General features: G+C 33.9%; 2 protein-coding genes across 3 annotated transcripts in view; one reads left to right on the forward strand and one right to left on the reverse strand.

Moving 5' to 3' along the window:
- LOC135132935 (uncharacterized) overlaps positions 1-27,584 on the reverse strand; it is a 199,460-nt gene that overhangs the window by 11,813 nt on the left and 160,063 nt on the right. The window lies entirely within an intron of this gene.
- LOC135132936 (uncharacterized) lies at positions 1,365-11,537 on the forward strand. The gene is made up of 2 exons (XM_064061157.1): positions 1,365-1,466; positions 11,096-11,537. Exon 2 carries the CDS (start codon positions 11,107-11,109, stop codon positions 11,512-11,514), a length of 408 nt encoding a protein of 135 aa, XP_063917227.1. The 5' UTR covers positions 1,365-1,466; positions 11,096-11,106; the 3' UTR covers positions 11,515-11,537.

The raw sequence follows: 27,584 nt of genomic DNA on the forward strand, positions 1-27,584 counted from the left end.
TTAGAAATCGGAAATATTTACCTGAACATTCTAAATATCTTGAAACCTCTACAAATTTTGGATTCTTTATAATCTTGAACATTTATGATTTTTACGAATAGCGGAAATTTAAGCATTTTCAAAAATATGCAAATTTTTAAAATCTTGAAAAGTTGAGAGTAAAATATAAGTATCAAAAACGATTTTAATGCTTTAGATAAGTTTAAACAGAGAAATTTTAAACTGTTGGAAAATAAATGTTAAAGACAATAAAATTTTACAAGCCTTAAATTTTTATCATGTGAGATTATATAAAGGTAAAATTTTTAAACAAAACTTCTATAGTTTCTAACCGGATGTTATAAAAAATTTTCTAAAAGTGACGCAGAATGTCTTGAGAAGTTTTGGAAATTTGAAAAATGTCGAATATTCTAAATATCTTGGAACCTCTAAAATTTTTGAACCCTAAAAAATGTTGAAGGTAGAGTAGTGTCGAAATTTCGAACGCATTATGGTAGATCTAAATACAGGATTAAAAAATATTTTTGAAAAGAAAAATAACTGGATTTACTACTAGATAAATGTAAATCTTAAAAAAAGTCTAAAACATGTTGAGTCTAAACAAAGGTTAAAAATTTTGATAAAGCAAATCAGAAAACATTCTAAATATCTTAAGTGTCGTGCTAAAAACGAGAAGGCCTTGATCTTATTCCACTTTTTTCCTTACAGTGTTACAGGTATTACCTTTTTTTTCCTAAAGAACTGGATTTCTTTGATTATACATCAGAGAATAACATGAAACCATTTTTTTTAAACTCAAATTTAGCTGAAAAAGTAGTTTGTTGCTATTCTTACGAAACCAATCTAATCCGCTTGTTCTTCAATACTATTTTTCTTTTTAAGTTTGAATTATCTCGCCGTTCTAAAATAGTACGAAATGGTTATTAACTATACGTGCATAAAAGTCCAAAAGCTTGCCTGTTCTGTAATTAATGTTAATGCAAAGCATTTGAAAAAAACATTTAGTTCATAGACTGAAATTGGATTCATGTGTATGTTCAATAGTTAATCAGGTATTCATTTTATAATCCAAAATTGAAGTGGCTTAAAAGAGACATTTCTCCACGCAATAATTTGCTATTGCTGTCGAATTAGGCGGTAATTAGGCACTGGAATATCTTGTTTACCCCATTAAAATCAACACAAAGTGTAATGGATTAGATTAGCAATTTAATCGATCGCGTGCCACGCTTGTCATTCTCAATTAACCTCAACAGCTTTGTAAAAACTAATCATTTCCCTATCAACGCTGTTCAATAACAGAAAAAAAATTATCACACGAACGCGACCAGAAAATTGTTTTATCGGTAATTTATCATCATCGTGTTGGGCAAATCGTTATCTAAATTTATTGCCTAAATCCTATGTAGTGTCAAAAGAACGATGGAAAAAGTCGTCCCAATTAGTGCGACACAACACACTAAAAGGTAAGTCAATATTTTAGTATAATTAGCGAACAAAAACGGACTCGAAGAGTGAAAGATCCGAACGAAAAAGAGCCAACAATAATTAATTATAGATTCAGATTCTTTTTTATTCTGGTCAATAATGAATTTGAATGGCATGAATGTTTTATGTTCTTGTTCTATTAACTGTTCGCTTTTGTGTAATAGGGGAGGGCGACAAAACGCGATAAATAAAATACCATTTATATTCCAAATTGGCCGTGTTTTGATTCAACAATAACGATAAAGAGGAAATAATCGTGTTGGATTAATGTTGTTCAACAAATAATAAATTCACGTGGATATATCACCGCATTAAAATAATATAACTAGCCGCGGCTTTTTCGTGTATTGTAGTGTGGAATCTATGGTTTGTAAAGCCTCAAACCCCAAACGCCGATGATAATTAGATTCTGCGGCTGAAAGTTGATGATGACGTTGGATTATTGAAACTGCAAATGTTTGTCTAATTGGAATTGTGAATTTAACAAAAGGAATCGATGTGTATTTACATAGAGAAAACTTAATCAGCTGATGGTGATTTGTGTGTCATTTGAAATTTATATTTTTGCATTTTTTCCCTTGTCATAAATTTGTTGTGTGTAAGGGACTGCTTTGGGAGGTTCAAAAAAGAGTAAAAAGTGACAAAATAATACTAAAAATTAATTGCCTGTTAAACTTTTCCGTTTTAAGCACAACAAATCCCAGTTTTGGTTGAACTTTAAACTTCACTAAAAAAATAAATAAATATTTTACTCATAACGCTGCGAATTTTTTTTCACAGCCTTTTTCCGAATCCATTTTTTTCTCTGAAAGAAAAACACTAGCATACTTACGAATTTTTCAGGGCAGACAGAAATATATTAGCAGTTAAGAGCGATAAATTTAAATAATTTTTTCCCTTGATCAAACACTACGTGTAGTCCTATTTCAAACGAATGCGACTCACGTTTTGCAAAAAAGAAAACAGCTTATTACAAATACAGTGTCGTAAACAAATAAAATGCTGCATGTATAATACCTAGCTAAATTTCGCAAAATATAAAGAAACGACTTTATTTCAAATAATATTGTTGAACTTCGTACGTGTCTTTAATCTTTTTAAAGACACTTCTTAAACGCTGCACGTACGATATTTTGTGGAAACTTGCTACTGCAGCGGCTAAGCTTTTTTATTTTTAATTTTGGTTTTAGGAGCTTTTCAGATCACGTTACCTTTTCTATAAGAATTGATGATGTAATATCTAAGATTCTTGATGTGCTGCAAGAGAATAGCGCATTTTGCGTTATGTTGTGCAACCATAAGTCATTTTAAAATATGGAAGCTATTTACATGAAAGGCAATCATCTGAAACTAGTTATTAACTCTGTCGATTTATAAATGCTACCATATAAATTAATGTTTGCTTAGCGAGCAAAGAACTTTTGTCTCTTTTGTTTTTAGATTTCAAGTTCGATTCCCTACCTTTCGCCGTCTGAATAAATTTCTCATTTTCACTCACACTACTAACGCAAGTTTTGCAAACCACAAATCTTAACTTATGTTTTTCAAATCAATATCTAAAATAAATACACAACATTATGTCATCCATTTCCTGGCTCCTTAAATAAGGACATTGCAACGTTTATTTTTTCCTCCTACAATACTTTCTTTAATAAAGCAATTAAATATGAGTCAAATAAATTCAGTGCACTGAAAACAGCGTTAACTGTAAAACGAGTAAACAATGTGGTTGAATAATATTTATGGGCGTCTTCAGTAATAGAAAAGGTGGTGATTGTAGAGTGGAAAAACTGATGTGCATTCTAAGCGATTAAGGGGTGAATACGAAATATGGGCCAACTTTAAAGAAGTTGTTTGTTTTTTCTCTATCACATTGGTTGGGACTGTGGGGTTGTTTTATTGGGGAAGATTGGCGACGGTTACGTATTTTTTGCAAGTGGTACATTTTAAAGTTAATGACTTTTTGAAAAACAATTGCTTTACCATTTTTCTTTAAAACAAAGCAAATCACCAAGATTAAGCTAAGTATTATTTAGAGATGCATAGAAATATCTTTTTTTTTTAAATACATACTTAAAAGATTTTAATACAACGGAGGTAGCGTAAACTAAAGCAAGATATCCTTCTTTAAAAAAAATTACGTTTGCATTAAAATTTAATTTAATTTTAAAATGACGAAATAAGCTGGGCTGAGAGGGTTTGTTTGGTTGTTTTCAGTGAAATTAGGGAGTAGGTGTAAAAATTATTTATGACCGTACCTCCATATATTTGAAATTAGAACAGCTAAAATGTAAAGGTTGTTTTTTTTTTTCAGCGAACCTCAACTCCGGCCAAGTCGGGCGTTTACTAATCCGGCACTTTAACTCCAGTCCGGCAAATATATATTTGATTCTAATTATCTACTTACTTAGTCCGGAAACCCATTCAACTCATTTTGAATTAGGAAAGGAAGTAAAAATGATTTTAATAATTCAAACAACATTAGAATTAATTTAAATAGTCACAAAATTTTTCAGCAGCAAGTTGGTATAAATTATAAAGCATAATATTGTTATACTGTATTAAATTTACCTGAATCCAATTTTGCAAAGTCTTATTACCCAGACATGCAGCTTTTATTATACTCTACAATTTTTTTTACGATACGAACTTCCGCCATTGTCTTTACTTACTATATCTAAATTTGCTTCCTGCGCTATTTAGTTTCTCGTAATTATACAGGGTTATGATAAAAATAAAAGGCTCAGAATTTGTTTTTGAAAAAAAAAACATTGCAAAAACATGTCAAGCCATTTAATTTACCATACGTAAATGTAATAGTTACCCATGTTAAAAATAATTTTGAGGTCAAATTTTATTTTACCTCAGAATTAAGGCAAAATCATTTCTTTAATATGGGTAATTATTATACAGGGTTTTTTAAATTATTCTAAGGGCGTAGTTGACCATGGATTTCTAAATCCCGCTTTGCTGAAATTATGCCTCATTCTGACAGTTCTCACTTTTCATTAGTGCATTTGTAACCTGTCATTTAAAGTCGTCGTTTTTATTGTTTTAACGTTTTTTAAGTGTGAATTACAGTAATTCTCGCTGATCCAAGCTGAAAACAACAAAACAGTCCTTTTAAAAACTTCTGTTGGTTGCGTACGAAAATTTTGTTTTTGTACTAGGAAGCGAAGACTGTAAAATGGTTTATTCTCTTGAACAAGACATTTTCATGATTATGTATCGCTATCGCAATGGGACTTTGTAAACGAAGAGGTGTGTATTCTGTAACCGCTTGTAAGCAAGACTATCGGGCCAAATACCGTGATTTAATAATTCAAGAAACATCGTTAGAGGCTCACATTAGAGATGTTATCAACAGATTTGTTCGAACTGGCAGTGTCAACAAAGAAAAATCTCGTGGAAGATCTTCAGTATACGAGGAAGTTGATGATTTGAGACGACTTAATCAGAATCTGCAAACATCTTTGACACAATTTCCTCAGCAGTCAGGAGTTCCTGTTACAACATGAAATTGAACAGTGGGCATTGACGAAAGGATTGCAGAACATTTTTGAAATTAAAAAGAGAGTGAACATGTACCTTGAACAAAGTGGTGAACATTTTCAATATTTACTGTGATGTTTAATCGCAATAAATTTGTTTCTTTTTATTGTAATGAATAAGTTTTATTTTTTGAAAAGATATGAGGCAACCAGTTATACAGATGCTGTGATACTTGTCGTGCGTCCTTGGGCATTTAGTAAGGTCTAAAACTGAGAGGCGGCATGTGTTCATTACCTACTTGAACTCTATGATTATTTATAGAAACCCTGTATTTACGTATGGTAAACTTATATTTTTTTACAATGAAATTCAAAATATAAATAAAAAATGTCGTTTAATTTTGATTATTATTTTAATTATTTCTTCGTCTCTTAAGTTTCATATAAAATTTTGATAAATGTTCTAGAATCTTTTAAATCTTGATTCTTTTGCAAATTATAAAATTTGGTTTTGTAATATTTTATTGTGACAGCCTCTATACATTCAAAAGATTAGGTTACGCTTGAGAAGATTCCAGTGAAATTTCCTACTGGAAAATGATTCTACGCTCCCTCCCCTTGGAACCGCTACTTAAAACTTACGGATGAGTATTCCTATGATGCTGAATGTCATTGAAATGTCAAACCTATTGCACCACATGGTAACGGTAACGTTAACAAACAAAACGAAAGCAACTGAGATTGTTTTTCAACAAGACGAAGCTTCCCTGTATTATGCTAGACCAGTTCGAGAATTCCTAAATGACCGATATAAAACGGTAGATGGATAGGCCGTCACGGTCCTACGGAATGGTGTGTTCGTTTGGCGGATTTAACAACAATGGATTTTTTTCTAGGAAGTTACATAAAATCCAAAGTGTATACAACACCCCACATGTTGGAAGAATTGGGTCAAAGAATAAAACAAAATGTGCTAGTATTAATGCATAAACGTAAACTAGGTTACAAAACAGACACTTCACAGATTTTACTTCTGTCAAAAACTTCAAGGGGTCATTTTGAACATTTATTAAGATAAAACATATATTTTGTAAGTTTTCAATAAATGTTGGTTATTTTGTTTTGAATCGATGAATTTTCTGTTACACTTTGGTGTTTTGTTTAGAATAAAATAAGCTCTCAAAGCGGGAGCAGTTGACCTATAATTAAATTAATTATACTATTTAAGATTTTAATCTATATGTGTTTACATTTCAAGGTCAGAGTGTGTCACTGTGCTGACAATGATTACTCAACCATATCATTAAATTTCAAAGCTGCACCTACAGTACGTTATTGGCGTACTTGCACCGAATTGCAATAATTTATAAAGCTTCCTTCCTGTGGACAACGTATTCTACCTCTGCTGAATAAAAAATCACTAGTGAGTTATAATCCATTTTACTTATTCAAAGGTGGTTGAATAATGGGACCATTAATAGTTGATGTTGGATAAACGTTATTTTATCTCCTATTATGCAGGGTCGCTAGAATGTATGGAAACGGTTAAATATCTTGAGAACTAATTGTATAAGTCATGTGAAATTATGTATAGGGATACAAGAAGTCGTGCTCCAATTATTCGTCAAAAAACATTTTTTTGCTTCATTTCTTTTCGAGATGCAAGGTTAACTTGTTTTTTTTAATGACACTAAATAAAAAACTACTTAAAAAATTATCAACATGTTTATTTCTACTGATACAAAAAAACTGAAAAAAATTCACAAAAAACACCTAATATTGTAAAATCATTCATTATTCATTGAGACATTTTGTTGATCGACTATATCATTGCCAAATTGTAAACAGAAAACATTTTGAAAATTTATTGTAATCTCACTCATAGTTTATTACTTATTATTATTCGTTCACGATCTTTATATAGTAGGGTTGGCCATGAAAATCTAGTGAGTTTGTTGGTACTCGAGGCAGAAGAATAAAAATTCCCTGAACTTTTTTCGTTAGGTTATGTTTTATTGAAAGGTTAAAAAATATGCCAGTAATATAAACATAACATTGTTGCCGATACTTTCAGTTTTCAGTAGCAATGACCAAGTTAAGGGTATCCATTTCTTAGAAAGCATAATACTTTACGCTATTTAAAACAGTTGTTCGGCTTTTTGTAAGTGTTTATTTCATATGTAAGGAACAAACACTAAAATTTCACTTAAACATTGTTTTTATATGAATGTGGGTTCTACATACGACTATTGTCGCATGCCACATTTAGCATCTCATCTTTAATTCTCAATCATCAGTTCGTTCTGCTCGCCCACTCTTGTTAGAAATGGAAATTTCGACCTTTGTGAACAGTCTATTTCCATATATTCCAACTTCTTTTTTCACTTTTCTAAGATTACTAAATGGGTTGATAAAAGACAACAAGCTTACTCTAGTACTTTGATGGGTTTAGCTGAAACATTTTTCCGGCCTTAAATTGACCGATTTATCTATACAGCTATTACTAATGCTTACGTAAGTGCTCTTTATTTGCTTTTACTAAGTACTTCCAAACGCTTATTCATAAGAACGTTACTATACGCCTTCTCCAGGTCCATCAAGAGTTACACAAAAAAAAGAAAATGCTTAAAATTTGGTACAAAGTAACAACGTGTATGATCTAACTAAAATTATACTTATTTTGTTGTACGTCAGGTAGTTTTTCACATACTACATTGGTAAATTTAGAACGAAAGATGCGTAAAAATATCATCCCCCGACAAGCTACAATTCACTCCATTTCCATTATTTCGCTATGAAAATCTGTATCATCACCGTCATTTTCAAATTCAGATTCTGAATCAGATTCACCTAGCGAAATAATGAAAGGAAGTATACATTAGTACGAAAGATTTCCCATATTTTTTCCCAATCTGCCCATAAGTTTTTCACAATGTTTACAAAAATTTTGCCACATGCTTGGAGTACATTTAGAAGGCGCCTCAAGCCATAAATTCTCCACCCCATTTTTTAATGAAGGTTGAGAATTTATATGGTTGTTGCAATAGTTCTTACAAAATCCCTACGCCATTTCGATTGGATTATATTGACAATGGTACGGAGGTAATCTAAGAACTTCATGGATACTTTCTCTTAATGTCTCGTCTATCAAACATCTTTTTTTTTCTATTGTTTCTGAAGGGTTTAATTAAATCACACAACTGTTTCTTCGAAAATTTTTTATCAAATTCAACACTATGTTTAAAGTTGAGCCATTCCTGCATTTCACATTTTTCACTAGAAAAAGTGGGTGGTTTATCCAACTGAACCGAATGGGTGCATTGTGTAAAACCACCACAGATTTTTGGTTCAACTTTGCCAAAGCAGGAATGAGCTGATTAACCACTCAATTTTGAAAAATTGTCCCGTCCATCGTTTTATGATAGTCTCTATTGTTATTTTTTTAATTTAAAAAATTGTTACAAGCATCTAGGAACGCCGTTGAACAACCCGCGTGGAGAATAGTAAACCTTGATCCTTCACTTTTAATTTTGGTGGGATTGCTTTTTAGATCAGTATCGTGCACCCAGCGACGAATGGATGAACCATTTTGATAGATCCATGTTTCATCCAAATACACGAAAGTCAAATTTTCACAAGAATTTAGAAACTGTAAATATACGTTCTCAAAAAATAATTTTGGCTGCAACGACATGATTTTGTTCACATAGAATTTTGCGACCATTTACTTCCCTGTGTTTATAGCCCATTGACTTAAGAATTTTGTATAATGTGGTTCGCCCCCCCTTTAAATTCCAACTGTTCCCTAGAATATGCCAAAAGAGTATCTACAGTGAAATATTGGTTTGTTTCATTAAGTTGCCAAATTTGTCGTTCCAGGTCTTTCCGAAACATATAATTTGTAAATAAATCCGTTGGTTTTCGCTTGTTAGATAGTGATGTTTTTAAATTTTGGTCCCTGTTGATAAAATTTTCGCCACAGTTGATGTTCCCACCTATGAGAAAAAAAATTAAAAAATATTTTATGGCGTATTTTTACATTACAGAAAATATGTTCGAGACCCTCATAGTTACTTCTCCGAAAGAAAGATCGGGCCTGTCTTTTCGAAACTGCAAAAAACATCTTTTTATTGCAATTTTTTGTTGCAGTAAAACTGTTTTAGGCATTTCGTTTTTAAATAATGTCGCAATGATTTGTGAAGCTGTCACAATGACAAATTATTTATCTATGCTGACAAAATTAAAACATTTGTTTGCTGGATTAAAAAATTGCGTCTAATAATTTTGATCTAATAAATGAAGTAGAAAAGTGGCAATCCTGCTCAAAGCAAATGCCAATCAGACTACTGACAGACAAAAAACTAAATCCTCAAATCAGTTTATCCAACTTAAAGAAAAAATATCAAAGCCTACTTTACTATACAAAGATCGTGAATGGATAATATGTAGTATTTTTAAAAATGACGTGATTTTAAATATTAGGTGTTTTCTGTGAATTTTTTCTATTTCTTGTATCAATAGAAATAAACATGTTGATAATTTTTGAAATTAGTTTTTTATTCTGGATTAGAAGATATCAAAAACATCTGGGTGTTCCATTAAAAAAAAAGTAGGCGGCCTTGGGTGTCATACAGAAATCGATAAAAAAGGGAAAAACATGGTAATCAAGTCGCCATGTTTAACTATATATCCATCCCAAATTTCCAAAAAGAAGCTTTTTAAATAACAAAGTTATTCAATCGTTCCGGGACTTTATGCTAACACTGTATAAAGTTTTCTTCTATCTCGATAAACTTCTCCCATCTTTCCTTCAATTGCACCTTTCCATCAATAAATATTTTTTTCCGGTAGTTTGCAAAATAATAGTGAACAAGCACACTTGAACTCTTCATCTGCAGCGAGTTTTCTTCCTCTAAGATGTTTTTTCATGTTTTTGAGCACAAAATGGTCGCAGAATGCCAAATCAGGACTAGTTCGGCGAAATCACTGTGTATAGAAATAAGGGCAGTTTTCAATTAGAACCAATTTGAGTCGTTGTATTATTCTGTATCAGTTGTAGATCCTTTGGTCATATTATATTTAACTAGCAAAATTCCCCCGTTATCTCAGAAAATGGCAGCCCTTACTTTTACTCTAATGACTACGTTTTAGTTTTCTTCGATGGTAGTGAACCTTGATGTACCCAAGCATGGACTCTTGTTTAGTAGGTGGACGATGATAACCTTCACTGTCGCTTCCCAAGAACTCAAATGCTGTTGCGGAATTTCTTTCCTAAACAATTTCTGTTCAGGTGTAAGTCATGTAGAATTTTTCAGACTATTCTTTCGTAAGTCTACCATTAACAGTTTCTTTATTTCTTGCACATTTTCTGGTGTGCGCACCTCAACTGAACGCTCAAGTTTTGCATCATCTTGTATAGTCCCTGCCTTAACGAAAGTGTTAACACCAGAATTTAACTTTGTAATAACTTGGAGCATCTTGGCCATATAGAGCAATCAAACTTTATCACGTGTTAAGTTTCGTTCAATTTTCACAAAATAAATGTTTTGAAAATATTAATTGATGATCTAAATTGGAGCAAATTTGATCTGAAAGTCTACAAAAGACCGATCTACTTGACTGCTTAAATCACCCCCTTGTAATTCGTCCAAGAGCCCCGTTCAGAAAAAAATATTACTGCGGTTTTCTTGTCATACATAATTTGACGGTCCGCTAAAAGAATGTTGTGTGGTCATACATCATTTAAGAAACAATTAATAAAATATGTGTGACCTAGTTTCTTAACAATGTGTAGTTTTCAATCACATTCTACGCCAACGTGTATCGAATATCACTGGCCCTCATCATATCTGACTTGTTTCGTTCGGTTCATTCATAGCGGTGAGTTCGCGATCTCAGCGAAGAATATTTGAATGCATTTGGTGTGATAGAGTGTCCCTTTCATGCCTAGAAACTCATACAGTAGTCATTGTATATGCTGATTGTATGCACGAACATTTGTCTTCATAAAAGGAATTTTTATAGTTTTGCCAGTTCGATTCGATTTTTATGTAGGTATGGTAATACAAGAGACACGCGAGCATAAACCCAATGATCATTCTGTTTTATGCTTTCAGGTCTATTCAATATGGGCCAAAAGCACTCCAAACGTCCCAAGAAGCCAACATCTCAGCCGGAAGTGACTGAAATTATAGAACTGAATGATAATCAAAGCGAACTAGATGACGATAGCGAGATCGTTAGCGACCCTAGACAAACCGAACAGATCGTATATCCACTTGCATTAAAGCAAGTGATGGATTCCGTGGAGTTGATAGAAAAGTCCATTGATGTCATGACTTCTTCCCAAATGGATCTCTACTACGCCACTTTAAAAGACGACCTGCACAATTACTGGCGAAGAGCGTACGATCTGGCGGACAACGGGGACGCAGCCATCAAATCGAAAAAAATTGAAGCGATTGAACGCGTAAAAACCGCGCTGAAAAGACTGAACGGAAAAGTTTTAATGAACGGACATGCTGTGCATAATTAAATTTAATAAATTTTTTTGCGTTAGCGCTTGTGCGTATGTTGCGAAGATGGTCTGCCGCTGGATTTATTTTGGTCGATATTTTCGCTGCTCTCCCGATATTAATTCCTAATTAAACGTCAATTACTTTGATGAGGGTTAGTGAAAATTTCCTGGGGATATTAACAGAAATAAATAAGTTTTATATGGGACTTAATGAAGCAAGTTTCAATTATGTTCTTGTTTGCAACAAGAAACTATAATCCGGGAATCGCGCACGTAGGTACAAGCTGAAACACATCCAATCTAAATTATCGCATACGCTAGGATTCCCGGCTTAAGCAGCCCCGCCCTGTTTCAATTATCAACCACATGATTATTTACGTGGATTTTTCTCAGGGTATTAATCATTTCCTGCTGATTCCTCGCAAGACTTACAACTTCAAATAAATAATTCCTGCACGCATTATTTTGATTCATGTTACAAACTAAAATTGTTCGGAACTTCCCTGTATGATTAATGGGTCATCAAAAGCAGCACAATATGTGCATAAAATGGACGACAATGCATATTTAATATCGCAAGCTGGAACATTTTCATGTGGCCACTAAATGATGCAGGGTGTACTGGGTTTTTGTTTAAGAGCCAATATTTCGTATATTAGGCTATTAGTCGTGAATAATAATGATATCGATATGCAGCTAATCAGTAGTTCTCAAACTGTAGGGCGCTCTATAGCTTGACAGCGGTTGTCGAAAAAATGAACAAGACAAAAAACAGAAACACATTTTTTCGATTATTTAATAATATATTGTGCAACAAGTGCCTGAATATTTTGCACACAATACTTTTTCTACGATCTTACTTAGGGCACATTAAAAAAAAGTAGAATACATTAATGTATTCATTAATAGTACAATTTGTTAAGTTGCCAAACTCCACTTACTGAATCTGTTAATGATTTCTCTTTGTCGTTATTATTATTTGTTACAGTGGTATGAGCAATTTTATTTTGAATTGACTGTATTTGGTTTGCAATTTCAATTTTTATTGTTCAATGAATTTTCGAAGTAGTTTTTTGCAGTGGTAGATTTCCAGCCTCCGTGATTTTTCAAGGTAAGTAAACCTACTCCTGCTTCTACTAATAAAGTAGCAGACGAGCGTTTAAAAGAATAGTCCGTATTATTTCCGAATGGTTTTGAGGACAAATGAAGCATATTTTCTATAGAATTCCAAGTCTTTATTTACTGTGAATTTTCTTGTAATTTTATTTTAGGTGTCGCCGACATGCATTACAAGGATATTTTCTAGGTCTTCAATGTCGTTCGTTTTTAGTTTGCAAAGTTCAGCTCAACGAGCAAAAAATAAAAATGCCCTTACGTTGAAATCTTACATTAGTTAGTAAATATTTTTCATCAGATCCTCTTTTCAACTCTTTCTTAATTGTCCACAGTGATATTTTATGTTGTAAAACTGTTTAGGCATGTTAATTACTTGTGTTGTACCTGTTTTCAAAAACACAAGATTACTAGCACTCCGACACTGAATGACTGAAATAAAAGAACGAGAGAGAAAATTCAGGGACGGTCTTGGCATGGTAGGGTTTTTAAAGAAGTTTCCCGTATATTTATTAGATCAACATCCGATCGCAGTCTCAGTATATAACAAAACAAGTCTAAAAATAGAAAAAAAAATCGAAATCCCAATGCTCAGCATGTTGAGGCGTTTAAAAGACGAAATGGGCACTTAACACTTAGATTTTAGGCAGTTTACAAAAAAAAAATGCAAATATCATTTACTTCCACTTAAAGGTCATTTATAACCAAGTTCTTCTCTCCTTTTCTATTTGAAGTCTTTTCTATGTTTAAATTTTAAACCAGCTAGAGCAGAAAGACCAATTTTGCAAAGAAAACGACCAATTAGAACACAGTTCAGACCAGGAATTTGATAACGACTTAATAACAAAATTTTATTTTTCTGGGCTACTTGCAAAAAGTTCTACCAGTTGTTCTTCTTACAACGATTGGCCTGTAGATCTATTGTCAACAGGATAATTTATTACCCCATCAGACAAAACAGTGTCTTCTTTTACGAAAAAGTATTTGCGGAAATTAGTGTTCAAGTTCTCGAAATGATCCTCCTCTGACTTTAGCGACACTTTTTAGGTATTGTAAACGGGTCCATCGGGCGACTTACTACTTTCATGTTTGCTCGACGCTTCATGACCCCTAGAGTACAAAAAAGTAGTCTTCTCTTTCTATGTGGATTTTTTTTTGACAGATAATTTCAGAAAATTATTGGACCGATTGTTGTCAAATCTTGTGTGTACATTAGGATCGTTATGTAGATGGTAAAACGCTAATCAAAATTTGTCTAATCATCCCCACCAAGGATTTGATGACGTCATCTCAAAATTGTCTGTATTAAAATCATTTAAATATTATACAATAATATATTTTTATACTTGTGTACGAATCCGCTTTGAGTTTTTTCCCTGGACACCCAGTTTTTCATAAAAAAATCCAAATTTTACTATCACCTTTGATACTATACAGGTGTCCCAGTTAAAATTTCGTGGCCTAATATCTTGAGAACGGATGGATATATTGAAATTCTGTAAATGCTGTTGTGTTTAACTTGAAGGGGGAAGTTTAATTTAGTATATTGCAAATGCAACGCATAAGACCAATAAATTGCGATTGCATTGATATAAACACTTAAAGATATTTATTTAATTTTTTTGTCGATAAAAAATATAAAATTTATAAAAATAATAAAATGAAAGTTGAATGAAATTAAGTCTTCTTTAGGTTCTAAACCTCAAAACAGTTATCTTAGCATATGTTCGAACTGGGGTCCTTTACGTTGGACACAAAAGTTATATCTTCCCCATGGAGTGGGGCCTCTATTGACGATCCAGTTTTCATCATAAATGTTGTTTAAATAGTCAGGTACTACAATTGTTTCTCCTGGTCTCTAGAGGTTAATTTTCCAACAACAGTGGAAATTCTTCTTGAAGAAAGTGTAAATATCTTACGCCATTGAGTGTATTTTCGAAAAAATCTGGTCTTATTAAGTAACCGTTTATAAAATAGTTTGGTTCCTCGTTTCGTGTACCCAATTTGGATTAGTGTCTGACCAGTAGTGCGAATTGTGTCTGTAAAGCAGACCATTATTATGAAAACGACTTTCGTCACTCCACATGATTTTTTTCAAAAAAATATTGTCTTCTTCATATCATTCAGCATCAAACCACGCAATAAAATTAATGTTAGTCTTCTGCTTAAATCTGGAAATCGGTTTAAATAAAAAATAAACCAAAATTTACAATACCTGGCCGTAATTGCTGCACAAGATGATTTCTGTATGATTTTAATATATTTTCCTTTAAAATTCTTTAAATCGAGCTTTTTGAAATATCGCATTTTAATGCTAATTTTTAGGACGAAATTGATTAAAGATTAATTGTTTGTCAAGAAAGAAAAAAATACATCTGAAATCACTGCATTAGATTTTATAGCTGTTCAGGTTCACGACTGACAGTTCCACAAGAACGCAAATTGTGACTATTTTTTAACTTATGGGGTTTATCATAAAAAATAAAATTCACAAATTTAAATTTTATAATTTTATTATTTATTCACGTGTACTTCATGGATGATGGAAATTCTGTCGATATAACTTTAGATCCATGTTTTATGATTTTCTTCCTAGGGATAATTGTGGATTAATACAGACATCCTGCGAAGCACCTCAAAAAAGTTTTATTTTGTTTTTCGACAACTGTATTTTTTTGGGAAAGAAAGTGTTGATTCTTTCACTTAAATCAAATATACTCGTATTTGAATTTTTTCCTGTAGGGGAAGATGAAGTGAATTACGTTTTTCAAATAATACTCTTATCTAATAAGTAGGCGAGCTTTATTAAAAAAAAAAATACTGAATAGTTCAAGAATATATTTTATTTCTCAGTTCGTAGACGTGTGACAACCGTCTGGATGAAGAACAGAACATCAATGATATATGTCCAGCTTTCATATTTTTATAAAGAGTAGGAAAAATCCTTGATTTTAAATGTCCGGTTTTTATATACTTATACGTATATACATCAGGATCCTTCCTTGTCTGGGGGAGCAGAGTGTTCAATGATCAATACATCAGCATCTAACGCTTTCGATGCTAAATGGTCCCGATGAATTAGGCAGTGTGTCCAGAGTATTCCTGGACATTCCGTTTTCACAAGTGCTTGTAAACTGTTATATCTATTAGACATGGCTTGAACTCCATAGGTGCAAATTCCAGCAGTCTTTCTGCTACAAAGCTGTCCTGACAACGACATTATTTGTAAACCTTCTATAGGTTTTCAAAATACCAAGTTCTTCAGAACTTATAAAATTCGACCAAAATATCATTTCTAGCTAAAATCTGATGGTTTCCTTGGTATTTTGGGGGCTGTTGGGTATTTGATAGGCTTGATAATACAAGAAAATGCTTAAAAGTAACGTTGCTAAAGTTTTTTAACGAATTTTTTGAATCTACAAACGCCAGAACTTGAACAATTAACCCAGTCGTCTCGTTTTGGCAAATTAAGTCGATTCTGCATACCGCAAGTCCGTCATGTTGATCAGAATTGTCAAAACAAGTCGAAATATTCTTCAGAGACTATCCAATAGTCTCCTTTTGAACTATTATAGCAAACCAGATGAGAATAGTCGCTGCTCTGTATTATTTCATCAAACTCTATGGCAAATTGTTTTTCATTCAATTAAGTAATTTAGATTTAAGCTGTTGTTGAATATTCATAGATCTACTTATTTTTAATTCTTCTTCTATCGTTTGACAGAACAATATTGTTAAGCTGTTTAGGACTACTTTTACCAAACGTTTTTTGGCTATTCTATAAGCCACTTTATACAATTTCGATAAAGCTCTTTCATTCACTGTGAGAACTGTTGGAACTTTGACTTCTATTTCTCGAAGGATGTGAGTTTCTCTACAAAAATTCAGGATCGTAATCTTTGTGCAGGACTTCTAAATGTCTTTTCAATTTATTCTGTTTCATACTATTTACAAAATTGAAGTTTAAGTACTGTTGATCATATTTTCGTGTTTTTTATTTTATAATAGGATTGTCACTGGTACTGGCCAATGTCCTATCTTACGTATGCCTCCGATTAAAAATCTATCTATATTTATTATATTGTACATGAATACACAATCTGTTACTTTTTTATCTTAAATTATGCAGGGGGTGCAAAATTATTCAAGGTTAAAAAGGGGCACGAAATACGAAAGTTTGAGGACCGCTACAGTAAATGTCAGATTTGTGATATATTAAATAACTATAAAAAAATCGCGTTGAAAGTGCTTTAGCTGCAACGACCCTTGAGTGCCACCTCAACTTCTGCGAAAATTTAAAGTCCTTGTCGTGTTTTATATAGAAGTGTTAGGTGCTTCGCTAAGTAGCTGAGCAAAAAATTAAGTATACCTGTAACAAACTGGTGTAGAAGAAATCAGTTGTTTGACGTCGTTGTCATTAGCTTGTACATCTAAACTAATTCGTCACGTAATACACTTAAACAGTAGAGTAAAGAAAATAAAATTGCTAAGTAATTTTGCTTAACTTAAGTTATATTATAATAATAATAACTAATAACAGTTCTTGTAATTTCACTTGATTATGCTTGTTCATGCGACGAGGGTAAAAATAAGTACAAATGAGTTAATGAATTCCTATACTATACAACTCAATGAAAAGCTGTAGATTGCAGTTTCGATAAATATAAATAAATAATATTTTAAATTCATCGCCATATAAAAGGGAAACGTTCTTATCGAACAAAGCAGTAGTAAGTATCATAGAGCAGTGAGTAGGAGAACAAAGAAATTTTTAATTTAAAGGCTTAATTAGAACCAGTTTGAGAAAAACGGTTTTTGTGGACAGATGCTATGTGTTATTGTGTAGTCAACAATTTCCTGATCAAGTGTGTATTATAATCACACTCACCCTTTGATTATATATGTATTTAACATACATTTCTCTGAAAGTCTACCTAAATTTTCTAATATCATGTTTTATTTAAATAGTAATTATAATAAATCTTTACTACTGCATATTTTTTCCGTGATTTTATTTCTGTCCTGGCATTTCTCCAAAATGTAGTATATGAAAATTTATTTAGTTTTGATGTCTGTATATCAAACATTTAAAACATTTCTTGTGCACATGTGTGTGTCATCTATAACATCTTTTTCTAAATTTAAAAATCAAACGGATGATATAGTAGTTTTGAAAATATTTTTAATCCGAAAGAAAAAAGTTGCCATTGAACATTTTCCATATCATTCGAACATTTTCTAAATGCTGTTTAAAATTTAAAACCATTTGTTAAAAAAAGATTAAATTTCTTAACAAATTTTGTGGTGACGTCGTCAACTGTTTAGTGATGCTGATGACAAACGTATCAGTTCTGATATGTTCAGTGAACACTAATAACAACAGTAGTGTGGATCCAGCATTTTCGGGGGAATTTAAGTAATCCATTTTTAATTTAATCAATAAAATAAATTGCCTCAGCCACTGATATTTTTTAATATTTTATATAAACAATTCTGGAAAATATATTGATATATTGTTAAACTCCAAATTTGGAACATGATTCTATTATAAGCGAGATTAATTTAACCAAATTTTAATTGCTGTATCAAATGTATCAAATGGAGCACATCTAAAAGTTTGCAACAATCATTCCAGTAGTTTCGGAGGTTATATTAATAAAATTATCAGTAGATGGCAGATAGATATAAGAAATGGAAGGATTACGTAACATACGTTTTGAGATTCCAGGAGCTGTGAATTCTAAAGGAAACATGAAATGTCAAATGTCAAATAACTGAAAGTACAATAAAATGTCTTCATATCTCACCATCTTTAATTAATGCTAAGAAAAGCTACTTTTTAATTTTTGAAATTAATATGATTAAAAATGGTAATCTAAAATCACAGGAAACGACAAATCATAAACAGAAAATGTTGTACAGTAGGCTACAACCTATGTATATCATTTTATAAGTGTTCACATTATCTGCAGGTTGTTTGTCCTTTTATTGCAACTATTTGTTATATATTTTATTACTTTTTGAAAATAATACAATTCATTACTGCGCGTTAAATTTATTTTACTATTTCTTTTTATTTATCTGAGTTCTTTTATAAGAATTAGTTAAGTGAGACAAACTGAACTTGTTTTCTGGGGCACATAAAAAGTTTGTTATATTTGGAAAATGTGATCATTATTAGACAGTTATAAGTTTCTTATCGTTCATTTAAGAATCAAGTAAGTTAGCTGGTCTCTCCATCAACTTAGCAAAGATCGATAACTTTACGGTCTACAAAGGCAACAACAAGGAAACTTTTATTGCTTCTTCACCAAGTTCTAATATCTGTTAATTTAGTTACGCGAAAGTAGGGATAATACGTATATAAGATTGATAGCATTACCCTCTTTCTCACTTGCCTCTCTTCTACAAATTTCACTTACTCGACCAAATCAAACTTTAATAGTGGCAGCGTTTGAAGGTGTAGCTTCTGAATAATTTATACAGATGTACGACACATTAAAAAAGTGCCCCAAGCTTATCTGAATTTTATTGGCTATAAAATACCAGTTACGTAGATGTTCGAGCCTCTTTAGAGTTTAATTTTATCAGTTTAGATGTTTTTAACGCTTTAAATTTACTCCACTTATTAAGTTTATGGACGCATTAAATGACAATACGATATCGAAATTGTATTAACAGTATTTTTTTCTCTCCAACAATGCTGTCTCCAAAATAACGAACAATATAAGGCTGAGAAATTAGTATTCATTGAGGTAATCACCTAGAAAGGAAAGGCAGTATATTTGTTTTATTAACCAGTAGACATTTAACGAATTACCAAGAAAAATGTAAATTTTAACTTAAGTTTTGTTCACATTTCCAAATCACGTGTGACTGCCTAAGTAGCAATAATGTAATCAATCATTTTCTCTCATGATGTCACCGTCATACATATCACACTTACAGCTGTAAAATGTCAGTCGGTGTTAATTTTCGTGCTAGTGGCGTATATCAGAGTATGGTTTTCTAAAAGTGGAAATCCATCTATTGTAACACTTATACACCTACAACGCAACGAAAACATTTGTGTAGTGTCTTATTTCTAATTGTTATACTCGTTATAGCATTGTTTTTTGCCCCATTATGAGTTAGTTACTGGAGAGATGAACCAAAGGTTTCAATTACGTTAGATCTTTTAGGAGATCGAAAACGAAGATTCTGTAATTCGTGGTTTTAGACCATTAATGTTAAAGATCCTTGATATACATTTATTCGTTTATTTACTAATTATTTACAGAGTTTTAGTAGACTAATATACGGTGACTTCGGCCCCTCCTAGTATAAACCATTATACTTCTAATACCTGCTAGTATCGGACGAAAGAGGAATTTTAGCGTCTGCACACCGATCATTACAGAGCATTTTCCAATTCTATGAGTACCGCTTAATTGACCGGACTAGAAAGTAAAATGCGTAACGAACACCTACCTACTTCTACTTTCCGACAAAATTGGCTCGTCCGCTTTTTTTCAGTCATGCGGTTCTTAAGATTTTTAACATTATTTTGAAAATAATAATAACATTGTTTGGAGAAAAGTAACAGGTAAACATGGTATTAAAAACAAAAGTTTTGCAAAATACGCATTAGGTTGTTTAATAAACCTCTATTAACCTAGGCGGCTACGGTTAAGTTAGTTAGGCAGTTAATTTGTATCAATGACGAGAGGTGGAAAAGAAATTTCAGTAGATGTCAGAAAGCTGATTGTTAAAGTTGTAACAAATGGAAAATCTCTAAGTGACCTTACCAAATTATTTAATTATTGTAATTGAAGCACGGTGTCATAAAAGTTTAGGAGCAAATGTTATCAAATCTACCTCTAAGGGAACTACCGAAGGAATTAATAAATAAAATAGACAGAATTATTGAAAATAAATTTGTTAAAGACTGAAAAAAATACAGTTGCAATTTATCGTGAAACTAACGAAAAATGCGGTCTAAATATTAGACTACAGGGCGTCGTCGACGAGATGTTGGCCTCTATAGACGAATTCCCGAACGGAACGTTTGTACGTAACAAGAATCGTAAAGTTCCCATAGAGTTTGCACACAAGCATTTATTCAAAAGTGCTTTGGTCTGATAAGTCGAAGCTTTTAATGTTTGATAGTGATGGCAAAAGTTATATTCTAAGATCTTATAATCAAAGATTCAATTCCAAAATACATGTGTCTAGCCATCAAATATGGACCTGATACTGAGAGAAACATGGTTATTGTGAAATTAAAAAATATTCTAAAAGAAGGAATGCTCTCTTACGCGTTAGAAAACATCGATAATCACATGGATAAAGATCCTAAACTCAGATCTCGTTTGGTAACTCAATAATGAGTAACGGAAGCAAATGTTTAAGTTATGAAGTCGCTCCGTTACTCCCTGAATCTAAATCCCATTGAATATTTGGGGAATGAGTAATTAAAACGTGTTGGCTGTCGGACTCATAAAAATGAAAACGATTTATTCACTGACTTATTGAACGAATTGAATAATATTACATAAGTGTTTCGTTTCATGCAAACTCGACCGATATCGGGTTTCGCCTCGGGTCGTACCGCCCTCAACCCTCGAGGGGCAATCTGGCCACTCGAGACATATGTGATTTTAGTTCGTAGGAATAGCTTGTAAAGAACACTTGTTTTGTTACTGTCTTAATATATACGCTAATTTAAGTCCACTGCGTATTTCTTTACTGCGAACTCATACCGACGGATAGTAACAAACAAAAAATGGTCCTTCGAGCCGGATCGCGACGACGTGTGTAGTGAATTACTGGTGCCGAGCTTACGACGTGACAACGCCCAGGAAATACGACGGATCGAGCCCCCGGTGGTGACGACATCCTCATTTGAACTCCACACGGACATCGGCGCTATCCTCATCTACGCGTCAGACCAGGACGCCAAAACAGGGAACAACTGGTGCCGAGCTTACGACGCCACGACGCCCAGGAAGTTCAACAGATCGAGCCCTCTGCGGTGACGACATCCTCTTCAGCAGTTTACACGGACATCGACGTCCGCCACATCCACTCGTCCAACCAGGACGCGGCAGCAAAAGAAGTACTGGTGCCGAGCATTCAACGCCACGACGCCCAGAACGCCCGACGGATCGAGCCCCCCGTGGTGACGACATCCCTGCGGCAGCTGCACATAATCACGGAAGCCACCCTCGTCCACGCGCCAAACCACAGGACGCCACAACAAAGGACAGGTCGGTGGTCATTATTCTTCCTGTCTTCACACTTTTTCATTTATCTCCTTTGACGTACTCACCTCTTCCAAAATGACGGAAGCCAGTTTAAAAACAAAAAAAAGACAAATACGTACGACTACCACGAATTTTGATAAATTTTTGAATACGATCAAATCTGCCGATCAAGTTAGGGTATTGTGTTTACGTTATGACAATTTTAAACCGCTATTAAAACAGTTTATTGAAGCACAAGATCAACTTGAATTATTAACAATTGAAAATGATGCCGATCCCGCCGAGCCAGACGAAAACGAGCGATTTGAATATGAAAACCGCTACTACGAATTGTGTTCAAAGGCGGAAGAATTAATCGATAAGTTCACAATTAAGGCATCTAGTAGTTCTACCGATATTAAATTGCCCACTATCGAGTTACCTCATTTTGACGGGGAATATACAAGTTGGACGGCCTTTTACGATAGTTTCCATACCCTTATTCATGAAAACACCAACTTAGAAAAAATCCAAAAATTGCATTATTTGCGTTCCTGCCTTGGGGACGAACCAAAACGAATTATTGATAATTTATCTATATCCGCTCAAAGTTATGACACTGCTTGGCGATTACTCAAAGAGCGTTATCATAGTAAGCGCTTAATTGTTCACAATCACATCCACGGCCTTTTTAATTGAACACAAGTTAACAAATCTCCAAATTCATTGCGGACGCTTTTAGATCAGTTAAATGCAAATTTAGAGTCGCTAAAAGCTCAAAATTTAGATGTAACTAATTGGGATCCAGTTCTTATTTATTTGGTGTCCACAAAATTTGACTTTGCCACAAAACGGGAATGGGAATCAAAATTAAAAAACAATGAACTGCCAACGCTGAAGGAAATGACGACGTTCATATCACAGCGTTGCCAAACACTTGAATCAATGGAATTTTGCAATTCTTTCGAAGTAAATTCGGAAAACCCGCGGTACAACTTCACAAAATCTAAGTTTCCCGAAGTTAAACGTAAATTAACGATATGTCCAAAGTGTAAACAATCATCCCATTGTTTCGTACAACAATGTACGGCTTTTTTACAACTTAGCATCCAAGACCGCATTAACGAAGTAAAAAGGCTAAAACTTTGCTTAAATTGTTTACGCGAGGGCCACGACGCTAGATCATGTACCTCCCGGTATTGTAGAACGTGTAATGGCAGGCACCACACATTACTACACTTACAAAAAAGGGAACCGCAAAGTGTAAATAACCATAGCTGTTCGACTGAATTTAAGTCACTCACGTTGCTTTCCACAGCCGTAATTAAAATTAGGGACGATAATGGCCAGCTTCACAAAGTTAGAGCGCTTTTGGACATCGGTAGTGATAGTAATTTTATCACCGATAAATTATGCCGACTGTTAAAACTAAATTTAAATAAATGTCAGGCGTCTATTGCTGGTATAGGGCAAACTAGTACTACTCTCACTCGGGCTGCAAAGGTCTTTATTAAATCAATTTGTGACAATTATTCAAACACAATCAGCTGTTTGGTACTGCCAGAAATCACCAATAATTTACCAGTCGAAACATTTGACCCTACACCATTGCGAATACCGGATAATTTAACTTTGGCGGATCCTGAATTTTATATATCGGGCGAAATAGACCTTTTAATCGGAGCCGAACTATTTTACGACATTTTGAGGGAAGGGCGTATAAAATTACAAAACAACAGTACTTATGTACAGAACAGCTGCTTTGGCTGGCTAGTGGGCGGCCCATATAGAAATGTGGGTCTGCAGTGTCAAGGGCCAAGAGAAAATTTCTGCCTCTTAAGCACCAACAGTCTGGAGCACCAGATGTCAAAATTCTGGGAATTGGAGGGCATGGCTAATAACGTAAATTTCACCACAGACGACCAAGCCTGCGAAATTTCATTCGTCACCACCACTAAAAGGACCCCAGATGGTCGGTTTTCAGTAGCGCTCCCCGTTAAAACAAAACCTCTTGATATTGGTCAATCAAAACGAACCGCAATAAACAAATTTAAAGATTCGTCACATTGGCCTAATCATGTAACAGAACTTCCGCCGGAAAGACGCAATGTAACACTAAGTAATATCTCAAACACAACCAGATTTAAACGTTTTCCATCGAGTTAGCACTTACAAAAAAGTAAAACGAGTCATTAGCAACTTGGCCAACGAAGGGGTTACATGGAAGTTTATTCCACCGAATTCTCCATACGTTGGAGGAATATGGGAAGCGGCGTCATTTAAGTCATTTAAATATAACTTTAAACGGGTAGCTGGCACCAGAGTTCTTACAGTGGAAAAGATGAGTACCTTACTAACCCTTATTGAAGCTATTCTTAATTCACTCCCCCTTGTTCCCATGAATAATGACCCCGACGATCTGGACCCTCTGACGCCGAGACACTTTCTAATCGGCACATCCTTGACGGCACCACCGGAGCCAAGCCTTCTACATCTGCCGGAAAATCACCTCTCTCGATGGCAAAGGGTTGAACAACTTCGCCAACTCTTCTGGGAAAGGTGGACGAGCAAATATCTGAAAAGTTTCCAAACCCGGACTAAGTGGCGGCGCGAAAATCCGATCCCTCTTCAGGTAGGAGCAATGGTTGTCCTTAAGAATGAGAGTATCGGACCGCTACAATGGAAACTGGGTCGTATTGTGGAATTGCATCCAGGAAGTGACAACATTGTGCGGGTTGTGACTGTCAAAACAGGCATCGGAGTGACAAAACGCGCCGTCAATCGTCTGTGTGTGTTACCCATGGAAGACAGTGCGGTGACCGTGTAAGATTAATTGTAGCCATGTAGACCCTTTGTTTTTTTTTTGGTTTTGGACGTGTACGGCCGGGCGGGAGGATGTTTCGTTTCATGCAAACTCGACCGATATCGGGTTTCGCCTCGGGTCGTACCGCCCTCAACCCTCGAGGGGCAATCTGGCCACTCGAGACATATGTGATTTTAGTTCGTAGGAATAACTTGTAAAGAACACTTGTTTTGTTACTGTCTTAATATATACGCTAATTTAAGTCCACTGCGTATTTCTTTACTGCGAACTCATACCGACGGATAGTAACAAACAATAAGCCACTTCATTTTTTAATGTGACTCTACTCTACTCCTATTAGTTGTTTCATTCCCTTTCTGTTGGTTTTGTATTTGACTATGATCTTAACAACACAGGCTCGCAGTGGCCAAATTGTCCGGAATCTATCTAGTGATTGTAAACTTCATTATTACAAATATGTACGTTTTATGAGCACACAGACACACAAAATATACCAGGGAAGTAGTGTCACGAAACGAAGAATCAATAATAATATGTTACGTACTTGTGAAATTAAATAGTACAAAACCAAAAGATGTTCACGTTCGAAGTAGATCTGAACTATACACAAACCACTATCTAGTAGTAGCGAAACTGAAAATTGACAAATACAGAACACAGAACTTAGAGAAGAAAAAGATACAATCAAAGAAAGAACACACAAAGATAAAAACATATAGATTGAACAAAAAAGAAATAGCAGACAAATACCGAGAGGTAATCAACAAAAAGACATAACACAAGAAACCATAGAAATGAAAGATGTGGAACAAATATGGCAAATGTTCAAAGACACGATAATGAAGGCTGCGATAGCCACCTGTAGCAAAATTACAGTAAAACCGTATAAAAAGCAGACTGCATGGTAAGTAAGTAAACAAATTAGGAAATGCCTAAAAGATAAGAAAAAAAAATGGAAAATGCATCAAAAGTAGAACAGATGAGATATAAAACATATAAAGAATCCAGAAATATAATAAGCAAACTACTTGAAGAAGAAAAGAAAAAAACCTGAATTGAATCCGAGGAAAGGAAAATAATGGAACGATGGAAAGAATACTCCCAGAACCTATTAGAAGGAAAATGAGTGACAATATACAAAGATGACCACGAACATAAACATGAAATGAAGACAAGGAACCAAGATCAACATTCAAAAGGGTACCAGGACCAGACCAGAAATAATTAAATACTTGGGGGAAGTAGGGACACATATGATGCTAACAGTAGTCAACAAGCATGGATGGATGAGAAAATACCGGCGCACTGAGAAATGAGAGCATGGTACCAATATACAAAAAAGGCAGTAGATACGACTGCAACAACTACAGAGGTATCAGATTAGTAACTGTAACATATAAAATCTATGGAAAAAATATAGAAACGAAGTTGTGATAAATCATAGAATACCAATTGGAAGAATCACAGAGTCGCTTTAGGAACGGAAAAAGTGTCCATTAAAAGGAAAAATAAGTAAGGTATTGAAAGAAGGAAGATGTGTTTATTTTTTGTATTCATCGACTTACTTTTGGGGGTAAAAAAAAGTACAGAAGATAACAGCACGGGCGTTGGCAAACGATGTGACAATTATAGCGGGAAATGAAAAACAACTCCATGAAAATCTAAACATATGGAACAAAATTTTAAAGGAGAACGGTATATATATATATATATAAAAGAGAGTGCGTCGACCCAGGGACGCACGGTTGGAGTTTTAACTCTGCGTTGTCAATTTATATATACAGGGCTTTTATAAATGATTCTAAGGGCGGAGTTGGCTATGGATTTAAAAAATCCCGCTTCACTGAAATTACGCCCGTGATTATGCCTGATTATAACAGTTCTCACTTGTCACATTAATGTCTAATGTCATTTGTAACCTGTCATTTAAAGTCGTCGTTTTTATTGTTTTAACGTTTTTCAAGTGCGAATTACAGTAATTGTCGTTGATCCAAGCCCAAAACAACAAAACAGTCGTTTTCAAAACTCTTGGTGGTTGCGTACGAAAATCGTATTTTTATGCTAGGAAACCAAGACTGTCAAAATGGTTTATTCGGTTGAACAAGACACTTCTTTCATCGTTACGTCTTGTTATCGTAATGGGACTTCGGAAAGAAAGAGTGGCTGTATCCTGTAACCGCTTGTAAGTAAGAGTATCTGGCCAAATACCCTGATTTAATAATTCAAGAAATATCGTTAGATGGTCACAGATTTGTTCGAACTGGCAGTGTCAACAAAGATAAATCTCGTGGAAGACTTGAGCAGAATTGCACAATTGAACAGCGGGGCCAAAGTTTGGCGAAAGGATGTTACAGAATATTTTTGAAATTAAAAATAGAGTGAACATGACTTTTGAACAAAAACATGTACATTTTCAACATTTACTGTGATGTTTAACCGCAATCAATTTGTTTCTTTTTATCGTAATGAATTAGGTTTATTTAAAAAAAAAAAAGTGAAGTGTTTTGACAACCAGTTATACAGATGCGTTTGCTCTTTGTCGTGCGTCCTTGGGCATTTAGTACAGACCTCCGTTCAGTTATATCGGAGAGGCGGCACGTTTACATGACCTACTGCGACCATATAATCATTTATAGAAACCCTGTATAAATTAAACACGTATACGCGACGAAGTCATTATTTTCTCTTAAAAAATAATAAAAACCAAAAATATGTTGTATTTGTATTTTTTGACAAAATGATGATTAATGATGATTATTGGATTAATTAAAGTATTTAAATATCCATGTATTATACATTGTTTTGCATTATAAAATATACTTTTGTAGCGGAGCTTTCAAAGCGCTCCGCTAGTACCCTTTCGAGGGCGCTGTCCTCGGCAGCGCCGATATCAACCCCACCAAGCTCACCCCCACTGGAACGCACCC

The sequence above is a fragment of the Zophobas morio genome, unplaced genomic scaffold, assembly GCF_036711695.1.
Source record: "Zophobas morio isolate AGI-343-1 ecotype UQ-CSIRO unplaced genomic scaffold, CSIRO_AGI_Zmor_V1 ptg000021l, whole genome shotgun sequence".
Lineage (NCBI taxonomy): Eukaryota > Metazoa > Arthropoda > Insecta > Coleoptera > Tenebrionidae > Zophobas > Zophobas morio.